The following is a 20,692-nucleotide window of genomic DNA, read 5'->3' as shown; positions in this document are numbered from 1 at the left end:
AGTTCTTTTTATTCTATAAATAGGACTCAGCTTGAGTTAGATCCCTCCCTAGGGTAGATGAGTTTCAGTCCTTGCTCCCTTCAGTAGAATTTAGCTAATTAATTGACCATTAATTTATTGATTGTTAACCAGTCTAATCAAATAATTGATTTTTAATAGGCAGAAACTTTGTGCCTCAGAATTTTTACTCACCATAGGGGCATATTTGAGTTGTTGGGATGTGGTGTGTAATGCCTATAATTTTAGTATCATTATGTCTTGGAAGTAAATATCTTTTTATAAAACCTAGTTGATATCAAATGGTTAAAGGGAAATGTGATAATTGATTTCTAACTATAGTGGGAGCAGGAGCTGAAGAGAAAAAAGTGAAGAGGATGGTAGAACAAAACTGGTAAGAACTCAAATGGGTAACATTAAAGAAGAGACCTCCCAAACCTCCCAGGTTACTTTTAGAAACCTGAGTTGGGCCACCTAGATCTGGGATACCTGGACAGAGAAGATTAATTACAAAAGAAGGGGTGAATAAATTACAAAATTACTAAAGAACTTGAAAGAAGAGAATTTAGTTTAAAACCTTCAACACAAATAGATAAATAATCAGGGAAGACACTGAAATCAGAAATAAAGTATAATACAATTTCTAAAAGATTACCAATATTTCTTGTTTTTTAAACTTTGTGTTCCAACTTCTCTTCCTCCCTTCCTCCCCAACCTCCACCCCTAAGGACTCAAGCAATTCAGTACATTATACATGAGTAGTCATGCAAAACATCTCCACATTAGCCAGATTGTGAAAGAAAACAGAAAAAAACCCAAAACTTCAGATTAAGGAACTATCAAAAAAAGTTATGCTTCAATCTGTTTTCAGATATCATCAGTTCTATTTCTGTAGATGGATTCCAATTTTCATAAGTCCTTCAGAGTTACATTGGTTCATTGCATTGCTAAAAATAACCACATCCTTCACAGCAGATCATCTTACACTATTGATGTTTTGTATACAGGAAATTTCACTGAGGTGGAACTTGGGTGTTTTACCCCTGCTGGGAACCAGGAAGTAGGCTTGAGTGATGGATTCCCAGGTCGAGGAGGGGCGCAGGGTCATCAGAGCTAACAAGCACAACACAAAAAGTTTTGTTGTCTGGTTAATTAGCAAGTTGGCCTGGGGTTATCTATGGACCAGAGATCAGGCCAAGTGAGTGAAGAACTTGCCACTCCTTAAATACCACCTTGGACCCCCGGAAGCTTGGGTCAGTGCATCCTGGAAGTAGTTACCCACTTTGGGAAGGAGTTAAAAGTCAAGTAATAGACTGTCAAGATGAGCAGACAGAGAAAGATGAGGGTCATGGAAAGTTTCTTTAGTATTAGGTCAAGGGGCACCTTAAGAAGAAGATAGCAATGTCAGGACTCCTATATCTAAGGGTTCCAAGAGAGGTATGGGTTGGTTTCAAGCCATGGAGGCACTCAAGGAGGACTTTGGGGATAGGGTAGAAAAGGTAGAGGGAAAAGTGGGAGAGATGGAGGAAGAGATGGAGGGAGAAATGGGAGTGATTAAGGATGGTCATGAGAAGGGGGTCAACAGCTTGGAGGCCAGGTTGGCCGGGTGGAAAGGGAGATGCAAGAGCTCTCTGAAGAAAATCATTGTTTGGGAATTGGAATTGGGCAAATGGAAGTGAATGACTTTGTGAGAAATATGGACACCATAGGGCAAATCCAAATTAATAATAAAATAGAGGACAATGTGGAATGTCTCCTTGGAGTGGTGGCTAACCTGGAGAATAGATTCAGGAGAGATAGTTTGAAGATTGTTGGACTACCTGAGGACCATGATCAGGGAGGGAGCTTGGATATCTTCTTCCAGGAAATTATGAGGGAGAATTGCCCTGATATTCTATAAGCAGAGGGTAAAGTGGAGATTGAGAGAATTCACTGATTGACTCCTGAAAGAGATCCCATAATAAAGACACCCAGGAATGTCATACACAGATTCCAGAGCTCCCAGTTGGGGTGGGGTTGGGGGAGGATATTGGAAGGAGCCAGAAAGAGGTGGAGCAGGTGCTGTGGAGCCACAGTTTGGGATGGCATGGATATAGCAGTTTCTACATTGTAGGATTAGAGGGCATGGAATGTGATGTTCTGGAGAACAGGGAAATTGGAATTGCAGCTGAGGATTACCTCCCCAGCAGAACTGAGTGTGGTCTTTTTGGGAGAAAGGTGAGACATTGATGGAGGAGAGGACTTTTGGGTGTTTGTGATAGGGAGACCTGAACTGAGTGGAGAATTTGACTTTCAAGTGCAGGACCCTGGAGAGGCAAGGAAAGGTGGACTGGAGGGGGAAATTGAGAGGGATGCTTGCATTCATATATGGGAAAATTATATGGCTAACTCATAGGAAATTTCTCAGTATTAGGGCAAATGATAGAAATGAGTTTAGACAGGAACACGGGTGGGAATTGATTATGAAGGGATGATATCTGTAAAGCATTTATTTTATGTTTTTCTTGTTTTTTGGGGGGTGGTCAGAGTTGGGTGACATGCCTGGAATGACCAGGGGGTGAGTGTCTTGTGACTGGGACTGGGTTTGGGCTCAGTTCCTCTTCAGGGGGTGTTTTGTCTACTGTGTCACCTAGCAGATCCATGATGACATCTTTAGGGTAACATTGAGGGGTGAGAGGACTGCACTGGGGGCAGGGGGAGAGGTAGAGTGGGGTGAGGTCCCACATGAAGGAAATAGGAGGGGGCTTGTGGAGTAGGGGGAGTGTGTGGGGAGTAGGGCTTGTGGGGGAGTGAGTGAACCTTGCACTCATCTGAATTGGCTCAGGGACCTTGGATCTGAGTTGGCTCAGGGAGGGAGTGGCATGAACACTCAATTGGGTGGAGTGATCAATCTGGCCCTGCAGGAGGGTGGGAGGGGAGGGGGATGAAGAGGGAGAGGTGAAGGAAGGTGGATAGTGGGGCAAGTGTCATGGGCAGGGAGCGGGATGGAGGGAAGCAGTTAGCAATGATAACTATGAAAAAGAGATAAAGAAAACAATTGTAAAAAAAAAGATTTATAGCAACTCTTTGTGGTGGCTAAGAATTGGAAATCAAAGGAATGCCCATCAAATGGGGAATGACTAAACAAGCTATATCATATGATTGTAATGGAATATTATTAAGCAATAAGAAATGATGAGCTGGATGATTTTGGAAAGACCTGGAGAGACTTATGAGAATTGATGTATAGTGAAGTGAGCAGAACCAAGAGAACTCTGTGCACAGTGACAGCATTATTGTACTATGAGCAATTGTCCATGACAGACTAATGATGAAGCAAATGATCCACCTCCAAGAGAAAGAACTGATATTGAATGAACAGAGACTGAAGCATGCTACTTTGTATTTTTTCTTTTTTTTATATAAAATGACTAATATGTTAATGTTTTCCATAATTGCACATGTATAACCTATAATGGATTGTTCACCACTTCAGGGAGAGGGGAGGATAGGGAGGGAGGGAATGAGAGAGGGGTAGAATTTGGAACTCAAAACTTCAAATAAATAAAAGACTGAGTGGAATGTTAAAAAAAGAAAGTACATATGTTCTCTAAGCAAAAACTACTAATTTTGAAGATAGACTGTGGAGACACAACTTAAGGAACATAAGTGTCCAAGGACAGGAAAAAGTGAAGGCTCTGAAGGTGTGGCCTGCTTGCAGTTGGATCTGTGCTGTGTGCTGTGCTCCTCTCTCAGCCTGGTACCGAAGACCTTACCTGTCACCTTTTTAAGAAGTCTTTGGCTAGAAAATGATCTTACTCTGTTCTTTTGTGGATTCTGCTGCTCCAAAAGTTGTCTTATGGCATTTTTTGGAGTTATGTGGATGGATCATGCTGGGAGCTCTGAAAGTCACAGCCCTTGCTCTGCAATCTTGGCTCTGCCCCCCAAGAAATATTTTTGTTAAACATAAAAGAATAGAAATACAAATAGCACTAGACTATTCTGCATCCACCAGAAACTGCAGAAGGGAATGGGACAATATAACAAGCAAAGCAGTTCAAGATACAACTACATGACATAATTTGTAAATCTGAGACAAATAATCAATGAATGGATGGATAGTCAATAAAAGAGAGTCATTTAAAACATTCCTGAAAGAAGTAAACATTGTACCCTGAATAATTTAAATAAAGGAAAATAAATAAATTCAAAACCCCCAAAAAAGCACAAATAATGAAATTTATTACACTATAAACTGAAGAATCTAAACTACTAGAGGAAGGACTCCCAATTTAAAAGGAGCTGAAGGGAATATTAGAAAAACTTTGGAAGAAATGGGTTTTAAATCAAAATCATACAGAATATTCCACAATAAGCTTTAAATGAAGTGTTGGCCTAAATATAAAAGGTCACATTTTTTTTTTAAATGAAGGATAATAGAAGGAAATACTGTGGAAAAAAAGCATAGTATATGGGCAATAAGAAGATATAAAATAGATTATTTTAATCTCAAGACAAGAATCTTTCGCTTCAACAAAATCAATGCAACTAGAAAAAAAGAAGGCATTGATTGGGCATAGGGGTGGAGGAGAAGCCCTCATAATATAATGTGCTGGATAGAGTTCTATTATATAAGATATAGGAAACTGATGGAAAATTAGATTAAATTACCTTCTTAGTAAATGAGTAATCAAAGAATAAAATCAAATTTATGAAAAATGTGAACTGATCAATAGCTATTTCAGTTTTCTCCAAATACTGAAGTTTCAACTCACAGATATCAGATTATCAAAGATGACAGAAGATGAAAAGTATAAATGTTTATGGACTGTGAAAACCCTGGCACACTAATGCATTATAAGAAGAGCTACAAATGTCTGGCAAATTAAGAATATATTATAAAAGGCACAAAAGTATCACTGCCTTTTGACCCAGCTATAATACTACTAGATTCATGGTCCGAGGAGGTCAAAGACAGTAGCAAAGATTCCATATATGCCAAATCATATATGACAGCAGGCTTATGGTATCAATGAACTTGGAAACCAAGTAGGTTTTCATCAATTGGGTAATGGTTAAACAGATTGTAGTATATACATATAATGGGTTATTATTGGGACATGAGAAATCAAGTTTATGAAAATATCTGGAAATCTTGGGAAAACTTTATGGTATTGAGCATAACCTGGAGAAAAAAAAATAGATGATGCCGACTACACTGAAAGGAAAATAACAATGAAATATGGCAGAACTCTGATCAGTATAGGGACTAATTATGGTTTCAAAGGACTGCCTATGAAACTTTTCTCCTGACAAAGAAATGATTGGCTATGAATATATGTAGTTAGGCAAAAGCAATATGTTGATTAATTTTATTCAGTGCTACTCTTTTGTTACAGAGGTGGAAAGAAAGTAATTGGGTAGTGGCAGCAAATAAATAAATATATACACACACATATATATATATATATATATACATATATATTAATGACATAATTAAAATATTCATCGTTAAAAAGGTAAAAAAACCACACAACATGGCCCTTGGTTAGATAAGAATGAAAAAAAGAGAAAATTCAAACCTAGAGTGTAAGCTCTTTAAGTATAGGGGTTGTTTCTTGTATTTTTTTCATTTTTTTCATAATTTTTAACAAGGATTTCTTTTTGGGGGGGGCAGGGTAATGAGGATTAAGTGACTTGCCCAGGGTAACATAGCTGGTAAGTGTCAAGTGTCTGAGCCCAGATTTGAACTCAGGTCCTCCTGAATCCAGGGCTGGTGCTTTATCCACTGCTCCACCTAGCTGCCCCCAACAAGTAATCTTGATAAGTTAAAATATACAAAATAGGGTAATCAAGATGATAAATGACTTTAAGGTTAAGATATGTGTAGATTGGTTGAAGGAAATAAGGTCTTCAAACAAAGACTGAATGTTAACTGGTCAAATATCTTGTAGAAAGTTTTATTTCAGTAAGGATTAGTCTAGATTCTTATTGAGATTCCTTCCAAAGTGTAACTTCTTTGGTGAAAACCATGGAAGATTCTATACATAGTAAGCATTTGATCAATATTTGTTGATTTATTTATTAGTTTGGTTGAATAGAACAGAAAACATGAACTAAGGCAAGGTGATTTTATAAAATAATAATAACAACAACAACAACAACAACAACAACAATAATAATAATAATAATAATAATAATACACACTGAACTCCAGGAGGCAGCACTGGGATAGCAGTCTCTTTTTAATGTCTTAAATAGGTACTAGTTGATTGTTATAGGTGCCTATCTATTTTAAGTATAACAGAACCTATTCTTGAATTCCAATATTCTTGAACCAGTGTTTCATCAGGTGGATACAATTTTCTTATGAAAACATACTGCTGCATATACTAATTCACTCCTCCTTGAATCTGTTGTTTCATGTCATGGAGACATACGTTTAAATGAAAAGAAACTAATTATGGGAAGGTAATCACTTGAGCAAATGCCATATTACCAACACTCTGAATCCCTATTAGAAATAACCAAAGCAGTTTAAAGAGTGGGGAGGTGGTATAATTTCCAGTTATCCCTTATTATTAGTAGTCTGACCTTTCCTTTAAGCAGAGCAAGTGTGAAACCTAACCTTTTTCTAAGTCTTTAAGAAATATAAGTGGGTGTGCTTTCCCTTCCATTATTTTTTGATGCTGCAATGGAAATCCTAAAATACCACACACACACACAAAAAAGACTTTGGTTATGGGGTTTCCAGCTGGGGCTTGAAATCTAAATGCTGAAAAATCTCAGGAGGGCCATCATCTTCATGATATTTCCAGACAGATGCCAAGGCCCTGAGAGATGAGGGTGAATTTAGGGTAAGTACGCTAAGGTAACATAAACTCTACCTCAGCCAATTGTCCTAACCATGCAGTGTTGATGAGGAGCTTGAGAAGAGTATTTTGAAATGGAATGTTCATATCTGGTGAGCAATATTTTTTATTTGCTCCATTCTCTGTGTGTGTGAATGTTAAGATTGCTGTTCTTTGAAGAAGATAGGCAAATTGTTGCTGTTGTTTTCCATTTAACATGAAATGTTAACTACATTATAGAAAATGCTACTTATTTTTTTTAAGATGACCTCTCCTTAACAAGAGGCCTGTGGAAAATGAAGCATTACCTGGCTTAATAGGTTTCAATCTCCTGCATTGTCTACTTCAGTGATATTTTTGCATCTATTAAAAAAACCTCTAAACTGCACAACTTAGCATACTAAAGATTTCTTAACAGCTCTATTTTCTAGTTTACAGAATTTTTAAAAGTATAAGTCATTGCTTTTGTTTGCTGTAGTATTGACAGATGTCAAATTTACCATATTCTGGGCAAGTAAATTAAGTGGATCATGTACATTTCTGGGTAAATTTCCAAAAATAATAAAGTGAATAAAGAGACAAGATACAATAAAATTATGAATGTAAAACTATAGAGGTAGGGAAAACTAATGCATAATTTCAAATGTCAGATCTTTTGTCAATGATATTTTCCTTAGGGCATTTCAGTATTCTATGGCAGATTACAACCACCTTGATTTCTGAAGAGTCACAGCTTGTAATCCAGACAGTTAAGCACAAAGAGCCCTTATTATTTTGTCATCTTAAAAGCTTTAAAATATGAAAAGTCAGCCAATGGACACCTTTTCAAGTGATTAGCATAGTTCTATTTTTTAATTTAAAGAGATGTCGCAAAGACATAAAATGTATACCATTTGCTGCTAATTTCAGCCTCATTGGAAAGCCCATACATTTCTATCATTAAAGCCATTATTGGCTTTTGATTTTATATTGAATGATATCTTGAATTTCCTTTTTATCCTATACATAACTGTTGTAATAAACTGCTTCTTGCTTTATTGTACGAATCTTGGATGCCAAACTGGAGCAATTTCACAGTAAGAAAATAAATTATTTTAGTGACTTGCATATGTCATTTGAATTTGACTAAGCTTCACAGATCTTTTAAGAATTTATTAATAATGATTCAAAAATTGATCTCAGATATCTTCTCTGATTCAATCTTGGCTTATAACAGCTCTGTTCTCCTGTCACCAAATATTGAATATACTTATACTTTCAAACAAGAGGCTTTGTTATACTACTCCATCATGTAAATTAAATGGAATCAATATTCTGCATAATGGTACATTGTTTGAAATGTTTTAACATCACCTTCCCTTAATATGACACAGAAGTAGGCATTCAGCAAAAGGAACTGAAATATTCAGTGTTATATGTATTCCTTTCTTGGCAGAGTGACACTAATGTATACTAAAAATACTCTTTATTTCTCACTATCTAAGGGAAAATTTATGAGAAAAAAGTGCCTGAGAATTTCAGATTTGTATGTCTTTTTTTAAGAAAACCCCTAGTATTCTGAGTTCTGGAGCAAAATGGCCAATTCAGTGACCTCAGACTCTCTTAGATTTAACTCTTTATTTCCTCAGTCTGCCTTCTTGGTAACATAGAATTCTATAATTCTCCTTGTTCACCTTCAGCCTCGCCAGAATAACTTTGCATTTTCAATTTCAAGTTCTAGGATTATAAACTTAGAGTAAGAAGGAGCTGAAGAGGCCATCTAGTTAATCCTTGTCATATTAAAATTAAGTGGAAAAAAGTATATATACACATATATATAACATTTATCTATAAACATAATGTTAATTGTTTATGGATTTTGCATATCAAACTCTCCTCAGGGGAAAAAATGTAGTTTTTTCTCCCCATTTGACCACTTACCTTCTTATCCTAGCTTTTCCTAGGTGCACGAATTCTGTTTGTGCAGAAGCTTTTCAGTTTCTTATAATCAAATTTATGGATTGTTATCTTTGGTAATTTCCTCAGTCCTTCAGCTAAGAACACATCTCCCACCTGGTGAACATAGTAGGTATTTAATAAATACTGATTTTTTCCTCTTGTATTCCCCACAGATGTGAGAGGCATATGACCTGCTACTCTTCTAATATTTTTATGGTATTTCTTTTTTTACTATTAAGATCACCTGTGTATTTAAATGTATTGTGGAATATGCCATAAGATTTTTTTTTCTACTCCTATTTTCTTTCAGACTATTTTCCAGTATTCAGGGTATTTAAAAAAATCTGATAGGGACTTCCTTACTAAACAATTTATGTTTTCTGGTTTATTAAAACTGAGTTTATTTAGGTCCACTTTTTTATTATCAGTTATCTGTTTTGTTCCATTGATCAATCTCTATATTTTAGCCATTTATCAGATGATTTTGATGACTACTGCTTTATAATATTGTTTGAAATCTGGAAGTGAGATAGGTGCCATAGTGGATAGAGTGCTGAGACTGAAATACAAATCTGGCATCATAAACATGTGACCATAGTAAGTCACTTACCCTCTGCTTGTCTTAGTTTCCTCAACTGTAAACTGAGAATCATAATGAAATCTACCTACTAGGGTTGTCAAGGAAATCAAATGAGATAGTATTTATAATCAGTACTGTGCCTACTGGCACATAGTAGGCACTTAATAAATCTTTCTCCTTTCTCCTCTCCCTTCCCCTCCTCCACTTCTCTTATCTTCCTCCTCTTCCTCTCCCCCACTCCACCTCTCTCCTCCCCCTCCCTCCTTTCCCCTCCTCTATCTCCCCTCCCCTCTCTTACTTCCCCTCTCTCTCCTCCCCTCTCCCTACTCCCCTCCTCCTACTTTCCCTCCCTTGCTTTACTTCCCCCTGATCCCCCTCCCCCTTCCTCTGCTTCCCCTCCCCCTCCCCCTCTCCCCCTCTCCCCCTCCTCCCCCTTCCCTTCTCCCTCCTCCTCCTCTTCCTTCTTCTTCTTCTTCTTCTTCTTCTTCTTCTTCTTCTTCTTCTTCTTCTTCTTCTTCTTCTTCTTCTTCTTTGTTTTTTGGGGGTTTTTTTTGGTGAGGCAATTGGGGTTAAGTGACTTGCCCAGGGTCACACAGCTAGTAAGTGTCAAGTGTCTGGGGCCAGATTTGAACTGAGGTCTTCCTGAATCCAGGGCCAGTGCTCTATCCACTGTGTTACCTAGCTGCCCTTTTTTCTTTTTTAATAAGATACTGGAGGCTGCCTGTTTTCCCAGGTCTATGCTGAAGCATTTGATGGTTCTCATATCTGGAGTCTTCCCCTTCCCCTGGCTCTGCTGGGAAACATTGTAGGGTCCTGGTATTGGCATTCACATGCTCCACTGCACTGGGACTCAGGATCTCCTGCTGTTTTGTCGACGTGGGGCTTGCTGTTGTGTTTTTGTCCTTTTTTTTCAGGGAAAGGACCATGACATTGGGAGGTAATGTTATGACTTGCAAGTGAATTGGATTTAAGTAAGGGAGGGCTGTGCAAAGTCACCACCCTCACTCTCTCTTCCAGAGCTATTTGGGTCTACTGGCAAGATAAAGATCAAGATGACTGGAAATGATGCTTCTTGTCCTGAACTGTGTTCCTCTTTTACCCAAGTGAGACATATCTTTCCTGCCAATAATCCAAGTTTCTTGGGCTAAAAGATTATTTCACACTGTCTTTTTTTCTTTTTCTTTTTTTTTTTCTGCTTCTGCTGTTCCAGGTTTTGTTTGGGGGGGGGCGGGGGTCATATTATGGTTGTTTGGAGGTGAATATGGGAGAGTTATGATGATTTACTGCTTTCTCCACTATCTTGGCTCCGAGAAATCCCCTGTCTGTAGTTAAATATTTAATAATTGTTTGTTGATTAGAAGAAAGTCTGGACTGTATATGTACTCTTTTAAAGATACATCTAGGAAAACAACCTCTCCTTGCTTAAGCTCTCATTAATTGCTTCTTGGGCAGACATGAGTCCTCACTGAAGCAATTATTCTCTCCACCAAAAAAAAAGAGTCTGATAAAATATTCCTGAACTTGAGCCCATGTTGTATAAATCAATCAATCAATCAAAAAAGTTTGTGTATATATATATATATATTTGTATTCATGATTTTTCTTTATATAGATTTGAAATTTTCCTACAAGATTTTTCCACCTACTGTTATAAAATCAAATAAAATCTAATGAATCCCATTTCTATGAGCCATTCATTTAAATATCTGGGAATAGCTATCATCTCCATACACCTACTCCAACACATTAAGAATATTTTTGTTTTCAGGCTAAACATCCTAAAGGTCCTTGAACTGTTCCTTCTTATAGCATTGTTTTGAGGCCCTTCAACATCCTGGTAATTTACATGATTATCTATAGCTTGTCAATGCCCTTCCAAATATTTATTTGCCAGAACTGAACATATTACATTAGATGTGGAATAAATAGATCACTGTACATTAATATACCTTTTATTCCTCTGGGCACTGTTTTTGATGATGCAGCCTATGGTTGCATTAGTTTGTTTGTATTTGTATGCCATAGCATCTTGCCATAGCATCTTGCTTCTAAACTTAATAAAACTTCAAAGCTTTTCCCACATGAACTATCGTTCCCCATTTATCTGTTTGTTCTCAGTCATGCCCTTATGTATTTGATTTTTTTTAAACCAAAGTGAAGGACTTTACATTTCTTAATAGTGAATTTTATCAGCTGAAAAGTTAGGCTATTGTTCTACCCCATGGAACTTTGCAAATCTCTTTTTTGTTTGTTTTGGTTTGGTTTGGTTTTCTGTGGGGCAATGAGGGTTAAGTGACTTGCCCAGGGTCACACAGCTAGTAAGTGTCAAGTGACTGAGGCCGGATTTGAATTCAAGTCCTCCTGAATCCAGGGCCAATGCTTTACCCACTGCACCACCTAACTACCCCCAAACTTTGCAAATCTTTCATGTGATGTATTGCCTAGCCCTTTTAGGTTAATGTCATCTAAAGATTTAAAAATTTATAAACATTTCACTTCTATTCTGTAGACATATGCCTCCTATATAACACAATCCAAGTGAAGAGGTAGAATTTTCATTAATCTTGGAGATGTTCATTTTTACTAATAATCTATTGATTTTGTGTGCATCACAGTTCTTCAACTCACTTTGACATTTAGAATGGTACATGATTTAATTGTTAATGTTTGCTGTCAAAAAGACCTTGATTTTTTTCAGATTTTTACCCTGAAAAGGCCACTTAACCTACATCTGCCTCAGTTTCCTTATCTGTATGGAATGTTAAGGGAGGACTAGCACCTCTGGTGTGAGGGCTGTTTATCTACCTTTGATGTCTAACTGTTCTCTCAAACCTTACTTATGTCTCCAAGAACCTATTGCATATACAATGGCTAGACCTTGGTAAAAACTGTCTTGGCAAATAGGCTAAACCAGTTTGAAGGTCCCAATAAATCTCAAACCCATTGATGAGTTAGAGGTATGTCTCCTGCAAACCTGTGAAGATTTCCCTCCAGATGGAATGGGCAGATGAGAATAATTTGTTCCAATGACCTTGAAGGTGGCTGAAATAAGCATTGTGGAGCACTTAGACCTAGGTCAGACATCAAAGACACCCAAGTTATCCACTGTAACCCCGGGCCACCACCAGTTTTTCTAACTTTTATGTTGTTACTGGACTTGGAACACTCTGGAAGAGAGAGTGAGGCTGACTTTGTGCAACTTTGCCTTACTTAAATCAAATTCATGTGCTAATCAAGACATCACCTCGTTGATATCATTGTCTCTCTTCAAAAAGAAGGGCAAACAACAATCTATAAAGAGGGTTAATAATAAAAATTACCTCAGGGTTGTTGTGAGAATACAATAAGACACTATTCATGAAGTGCTTTGCACATTTGAAGTGCTATGTAAATGCTGGTCATTATCAACATTACCATTATCATTTTTTTTTTCATTTTTGATACAGAAACAACCTATTTATATCTTTTTTTCCTAGCCATACATGCCTTTGATAAAAAATTTTATATCACTTCGACCACCAAGCCATCATTGGTTATATATTTTAACCAGTTTATAGCCACCATATATCTTATCATTGTCAATTAGATTATTTATAATTTTAACTTTGTTTCCATATATTTTTTGAATCCCATAATCACTAGTAAAATATTTTTGTTAAATCAATGGACTTTGCCAGCTAAGCATTTGGAAATCACTAAAAGCATGGTATAATTGCCCCAAATGCAGTCTTTTCTGCTCTTATTTTTGTACTCAGTTCATCCAAGATATTGCTGGATTAATTTGGTGTTCTCACCTTTTTATCTGTGAGTTGTAATCTGGGCAATAGTCATTTTTCAACTACATTATTTCACCAATGAGGATGATTAAATGATCTCTTTTACATTATTGTGAATTTTATGGAGCTTTATGAATAATAATAATGATAATTATAATCAATACACATTTATATAGTGTATTAATATTTGCAAAGCACTTCTTGACAACAATTCAGTTAAGTAACATTATTCCCTTTTTAAATATGACAAAATTAAAACAGAAAAACCCTGGCTTGTCCATAGTCACAAAGCTAAAAAGTATTAGAAGACAAATTTAAGCTTGGGTCCTCAAATTCAAAGGAGATTGCTGCCTCATTTGAGCAAAAGGAAGATTTGGGGATCTTCACTATCCATAAGGACCTCTTCTTTTCTTGACAAACTTTGCTAGATATCTTCCTGAATTATTTGCTTTTTTTCCCACCCATTGTTATTATTACTGTTGTACTTTTCATAACAGCAAAGAGCAGACAACCTGCAATTAAGGAATATGTATATTTTAAACATGTATGTGGACTAAAACAAATTTTGCCAGGTCTAAAATAAAGCAAACAAATTTTAAATGAAGTCCCCAACTTTTATGTTGCATAAAATTCAGCTAATGAGCATATTTTTCAGACATAGGTATTTATTGGCAATGCTGTGGATTGAGATGGGAATTGACATGATTTCTTTAAATTTGTAAGTAAGGAAAAAGTGTTACACTAAACAGTAAATACTCTTGCTATTATAGTATCTATATGTAAAGGATAGATATCATATTGCCAGCAATAGTTAGTCAATGTAAATAATGGCCAAGTAGACAGATGGTATAACAATTTAAACAAACAGTGAGTAATACATGGAAATGTTGGCAGATGTTAATGACATACCTGTTACTAACACTGTTAAACACAATGTGAAAGAATCCTGCAGTAATTCTGAATAATTTCCAAGTATAGCACTGCGTGTAACTAAAGTGACTTATGATGTAGGTGAAGAAGAGCTAATAGCAAGAATGATTGGATTAGAGTCAAAAGATTACATCTTAGTGTGGTTGCTATTCCAGTGATCAATAACATGACAATTAAATTCCCTGTGCAATTCCTATGTGTGCAAGAAGAGGGTAACCTTTTTTGAGCATCAGAAAAAGTCATCTGTATTTAGTTCTTGGCTTTATGACTTTGCCATTAGGTGGCATAGTGGGACTTTGAGCAAGGAAAACCCCAGTTCAAATCCTGCTTCAAATACTTATCAGTTGTGTGACCTTGGGTTAGTCACTTAATCACAGACTCAGTTTACTAGTTTGTAAAATGGGAATAATATTAATACCTAATTCACAAAATTAAAGTTAAAATATTATTCATACACACATATATATAGCTTTAACAATTTAAAATGTATATATATGTATATATGTATGTATGTATGTGTATATATATATAAACTAATTTTTACTAACTATGTAGTCTTCTTGGGGCTTTTATTTTATCCTATTTGTCCTTCCTATATCACAGAGATATGATTTTTTTAAAAAGGAAAATATATGTGAAAATTCTTTAACCCTTTTTGGTACTTCTCTTTCCCAATTCTTGCTTTCTCTATTGGTGTCTGTCTCTTTGTCTGACTTTGTTTCTTTTTCCCTCTCTGTCTCTGTTTCTGTCTCCATTTTACTCTGTCTCTCTCTCTCCCTCTGTTTTCTTATTTCTCTGTCTCTCTCTTTTTTGTACTTGTTCATTTAGTTTTTGCTCTCTTACTTTATGTTAATTGCCTAACCAAATCTGGGAAGGTCTCTCTGAGGCAATTAACATAATAAAAGTTAGGGAATGTGGTCCCTTAACATGAGACAAAAAATAAAGTAAGGGAAGAGGGCCAGTGTTGGCTTCCTCTCCCCTTTGCAGGAAATTCTCTCTGAGATCTTTTGCATTAAGTTAATAGAACACAGAGATAAACTGAATCTCAATAAAATGTACATGCAATTTTTCTCAATAAGCAAGGGGTATTTAATGAACCATCAAAGAAGAAGCACTTGAATTTTTCGCTTTTCAAAAAAAAAATCTTAGCTCAATATTGATAAATACATCTACCAAAAATTAGTTTTATAAAATCAAAATTATAATTCTCAATATCAACCATAAAAAGGGAGAAATTATTATCTGTAGGGAAAATAAAACTATAAAGGGTATCCCAAAAGTATTAGAGCAGTTTTAAGCTATTAAAGCTTAAATATTGGGCAACCTTCATGTTCTAAGGATCAGCTCATAGGGTAAAGGGAAAGTGAGCAATCTCCTCAGGGACAACCAGAGACTGGTGGATATAGTTAGGAACAGCACAGGATGCATATAGGCCTAGGTGGGTTACAACCAGTATGGTTGAAGGGTATAGGTACATCAATTCAGATTTATGCATCTGAGTGCCTAAGAAATCCATTGTCTAGGAGGAGGTCCCACTCAGAATCAGCATCTGTTAAAGGTTACCTTTGGACTATGATCTTTTGATTTCCTTGTTTTGAGATGATATTGGATCAATTTCATTAAGCCTCAGAAAATTATGATGACTTCTAAATGAGATTTATAATCACATGAAAAGTTTTGACTTATCTACTTAAGTAGATCAATTCCTACTATCAAGAATGCCTATATGACATTGAGTGAACAGTCCATAGACCATATATGTATATGTACTTATACATATATATAACTATACATATGTGTATATAAGTAGCTACAGATATATGTATATGAGTATATATGTATATATACATATACTAAGTATGTATATACACTCATACAAATAAAAGGTAGGGACTATTAAAGATTAAAATTGAACTAAGACTTTTGGAACACCCTGTATACTCACACACATACACACATGTATGTATATGTATCTTAGATAAGTACTGATCATAGGCAAGTTGAGCCCAATTCTGAATAGGAAGAGCAAAAATGTCTGGGTACTTTCATATAATTATTTTCAGATTTCCTGTAGTCTTCAAAAAAAAAATAAAAGGAAAAAAAAACAAAAAGCAACCCTTCCTACTATTTTCTAAAACATTATTTTGTATTGTTTGTCTTTTTCAGTCACATTTCTAGGGGGGAAAATGTGATCTATACTCTTTGACTCCCCATTTCTCATTTCTTACTCACTTTTCAATCCTTACATTCTGACTTTTGTGGCAACTATTTGACTAGTCATCAACAACTTCCTTTTGCTAAATCCAGTTGCCCTTTTTCATTCTCCATCCTTTATCTCTCTGAGTAATTATTTCTAGCTGTTTTTTCTTTTCTAAATTTTCATGATACTACTATATTTTCCCCCTAATACCTTTCTGGCAACTGCTTTTCAGGCTCTATGTTGCAACATTACTAATACCTCCTCTCTTTATGCTTGGGTATACATCTAGGGTTCAGATTTTCTCCCTACATTATCTCTATTTCTGTTTTTGTCTTTCCTGACTCTACTCTCCCTCTCTGTCTCTCTTTCTCTTTCTCCCTCCCCCACTGTATACAAGTATCATCCTTATTCAAATAACTTCTAAATCTCTGTATCCAGGTCTCATTTGTTTCCTGCTTTCCAACTTCTTACTCTACTTAGCATGCCACAATCTGAACTCATTATCTTTCCTTTTTTTTCTTTTTTTTTGTGCGACAGCGAGGGTTAAGTGACTTGCCTAGGATCACACAGCTAGTAAGTGTCAAGTATCTGGGGCCATATTTGAACTCAGGTCCTCCTGAATCCAGGGCCAGTGTTTTATCCACTGTGTCACCTAGCTGCCCCCTATCTTTCCTTTTAAACCCACTCAATGTTCTCAATTTCCCCTTTTCTATTAAGGGCACCACCATTCTTTTGATCATTTCCTCTCTTAACCTAGGAGTAAATCCTTGACTCTTCACTTTCACTTACCCATTCATACATGAAATAAAGTTTTACTAATTCCAATTCCTCAGCATCTCATATCTGTTCCACTCTGTCTGTTTCTCTCTCTCTCTCTCTCTCTCTCTCTCTCTCTCTCTCTCTCTCTCTCTCTCTCTCTCTCACACACACACACACACACACACACCCCTACTGTAATTCAGCCCATCACCACTTCTTGCCTCCTAATTACTCTTCCTTCAAATGGTCTTTCCCTCTCCATTTCATTGCTGAATTGATATACTGAAAGCAAAGGTCTGACCATGCAAAGTGGAACACTGACTCAAGTCAGAAAACTTGTATTAGGTTTCCAGCTCTGCTATTCATTTTCTTTGCGTGTCTTAGCAAATCATTAACTTCCTTGGGACTCAGTTTCATTATTTCTAAAATAAGAAATTTGGAGTAGATGTCTGAGGTCTCTTCCAACTCTAGATCCCTCTCTGATCCTATAAGCCTTGCTAAAGAAATTTCAGTGGCTGACTATTGCTCCTAGGATAAAAGAAAATCTCTTTTGTAATTCATAGTCCTTAACAATCTGTCTCCAGACTTTCTTTCCAGAGTGATGACACATTAATTTCCTACACATACTTCCAGATTTCAAACAAACTGTGCTAATTGCTCTTTCCATTAAAAGACGTTCCATCTCCCATCTCTATACCTTTGCATGGGCTATCCCGCATCTCTTAAATTCTCTCCTTAACACAGCTTTTTGGAATGCCTAGATTCTTTCAAGACTCAGTTCAATTATCAGTTTCTACAAGCCACTTTTCCTGATTCCCACCAGTTTATAATTCCCAAATCACTTTGTATTTATTTTTATAAATATCTATATTTATTGCATGGGCTCACTTGATGCTCTCTGTCTCTGTCTCTGTCTCTGTCTGTCTGTCTGTCTCCCTCTTTCTTTTCCTCTCTCTCTCTCTCTCTCTCTCTCTCTCTCTCTCTCTCTCTCTCTTCTGTCTTGTCTCTCTTCCTCTTTTCCTCCCCAACCTCCTATAATATTCCTCTGCCTACTCTCTTCCTACCTGGCCAGAACATCTGTATTATTATTCAAAATCATATCTTTTCCCCCCTTACTCATTATTTAAGTGAGGTAACATGAAATGCCAGGAAAAATCTGCTCATATCCCACTTTTAACATGAGTATTTTGTTGGCTAAGTGACTTAGTCTCTACATTTTTAGAATAAATATAGTCAAAAACTTTCATTTTTAGGAAATGGAAGCCCAGTGACATTACTTGCTTAAATTCATAGGGGATAGTAAGTAGAAAAGTTGAGATTAGAACCCTGGTTCTCTGATAAAAAATGCAGGGCTCCTTTAATTACATGTCCTGCTATCTTGAGGGATATCTACATTCATGCTAGTAATTGGAATCTAGTCAGGCTATGTATAAAAGAGTCCAAAAAAGGTTCCAGTTTCTTTGGCTAGCTTCTTTATAGACTGTTTCTTAGATCTCCCTGGGAAATGGAAAGTGTAATTACAAGTTCTGGATTCTGAGACCTGTGTTTGTTTATTATGTAATCAACAGCTTCATTTTTATAAGTGTTGCACTCCATTCATGTGCAAGATAGTTTTCAATCAAGTTCTTAACCAGTTAGCAACATAAACATTCTTTGATCAACCTCTTCACGTGAGTCATCTTGCACTTTTCTTTAAGAATAATTTTGATTGATTTGTCATTTTAAGTGCCTCAATAAAAGGGCAACAAGGAGTGTGACACATTATCATATTGTTATGTATTAAAGTGAATAATCATATATGCTTCTTTCAGAGATCATATATGTGATATGTAAAAAGTTTATATTTATCACTATCATCTATCTGTCATCTGTCTCTCTCTCTATCTATCTATCTATCTATCTACCCCCTCCCTCTTAAAGTTGACTGTGTTATAATAGACTTTCACCATGTTAGAAGGGGCAGCAATTAAATTCCAAGTTAAAGAAACCATAAGGAATGAGCTGCTGCAATTATGGTAAAGGAAATGAGAAAGGAAAGATATGATTGGTTGAACCATACACAAATTAGGAATTCAGGATCACCTTGTGGACCCAGGTCCCTGATAGCATGTGGTTCTGGAAATATTAAAGTTCCTACTAATGGACATTGCAGTGTAAGTTCAAGTTCATGCCAACAAGTTAGACTGAAACTACTAAAATGCTGTTTTTTTTGCTTCACCATAGTCTTAGGTCTCAACTTCATATTTATTATCACTGTTCCAGACTGATCTGTATCCTCTACATAATATATAGGCATAGAACATCAATAATATTTTTTTAAATTAGAAATTACAATATCAAATTATTTTCCTACTGTGTTTTATGGAGATTAAAATATATCTTTGCATCCTAGGCTATTCTTAAATTTAAAATAATTACTCTAGGAAATACAGCAACCCTAAATAATTGAATGTAGACTATAGCCAAATGATAACTATTAATACAATTCAAAACTATTTTTTCCATTAAGAGACAGAGATACACACATACACACACACACACACACACACTCACTCACACACACACACACACACACACACACACACACACACACACACACATAGACATCAGAGAAATAAAAACAGAGACCAGTCTGTGATATGTTGCTGGGAGGATTGGGATAAAGATCACTGATTTTTTTAGAGTTCTCCAGCCAGCACAACAGTTGTTATTTACAGAAAACAGAGGAACTTCTGAGGGTGAAATTAAAAAGGTTTCTTTACCACAATGTCTCTCAAATTCTTTTCTTTTTGAAGAAGGAGAACCCTGAGGATATTTACCTCAGGCAGTGAGTAGAAGACAAAAACAAAATTAAATTTTTGGCCATAAGTTCATTGAGAGTTGACCTGAGGAATACAAGGAAGCAGCAGAGGACAGCTCAGTTAAAGTAAGTTCAGAAAGTAGTTCATCAGAGAAGAGGTTAACAGAAGATATCTAGGGATGTCAAAGGGCAGGACTCATGTCAGTTATTTTTTTTTTTACTTTCTGGCAAAGTCTGACTGAGAAGAAGGATTTCTTAGCCATTGGTGGGAGAGCTGACTGGGAAAATTGCAGGGAACTTCATAGCTATTGGATAAGAAGCCTAAATGCTGACTGAGGCTACCTGCAACCTTCCCTACATGGGAACAGTTTACTAATTACAAAATTGCTTTTAAGTTTCAGAAGATAACACCTAAGCTGAAGAGGAGAGCTGAGGCATAGAAGGAGGCTGAAATTGCTGTAGCTTATTCTCTACAGGTGAGAGGCTTATTAACCACAACCCCCCTACACACACCCATTGAATGGTTGTGGTCAGTAAAAGAGTCACTGAAAAAATTATATCTATAGTATCACAGGTGAAGGTTGTTTATGGTTATTAGATAAAAATAAAGTTAAGGATAAGGGGATAGTGACACCTGGTAGAGAGGAACAGAGAGCAGAATCTGGTGATGAGAAGTTGAAAGCAATTCCTGAATCTTGGGGGAAAAAGCTGGCCTGGCAGGCAACATCATTATTATATCATTAGAATGTAGCTTTACCTCAGCTGAGGCTAGCAAATTTCTGTGCCATGCATGTGTCCTAGTCATGAATGTTCCCTGTGGGTGCTTTCTAGCATGAAGATGCCCATGTGGTTCCTATATAGCCCACCCATAAATCTTTCCTG

General features: G+C 36.3%; 1 protein-coding gene across 1 annotated transcript in view; it reads left to right on the top strand.

Moving 5' to 3' along the window:
* Positions 1-2,121: 2,121 nt before the first annotated feature.
* The window catches only part of LOC122738606 (transmembrane protein 143-like), a 135,569-nt gene continuing 116,998 nt past the window's right edge, over positions 2,122-20,692 (top strand). The window contains exon 1 of the mRNA XM_043980605.1: positions 2,122-2,214. Within this exon, the coding sequence (XP_043836540.1) occupies positions 2,122-2,214 (93 nt within the window). The remainder of the gene's footprint in view (positions 2,215-20,692) is intronic.

Source organism: Dromiciops gliroides, chromosome 2, assembly GCF_019393635.1.
Source record: "Dromiciops gliroides isolate mDroGli1 chromosome 2, mDroGli1.pri, whole genome shotgun sequence".
Lineage (NCBI taxonomy): Eukaryota > Metazoa > Chordata > Mammalia > Microbiotheria > Microbiotheriidae > Dromiciops > Dromiciops gliroides.
The sequence above is the reverse complement of the archived record's forward strand: the minus strand, read 5'-3'. Positions and strand labels throughout refer to the sequence as shown.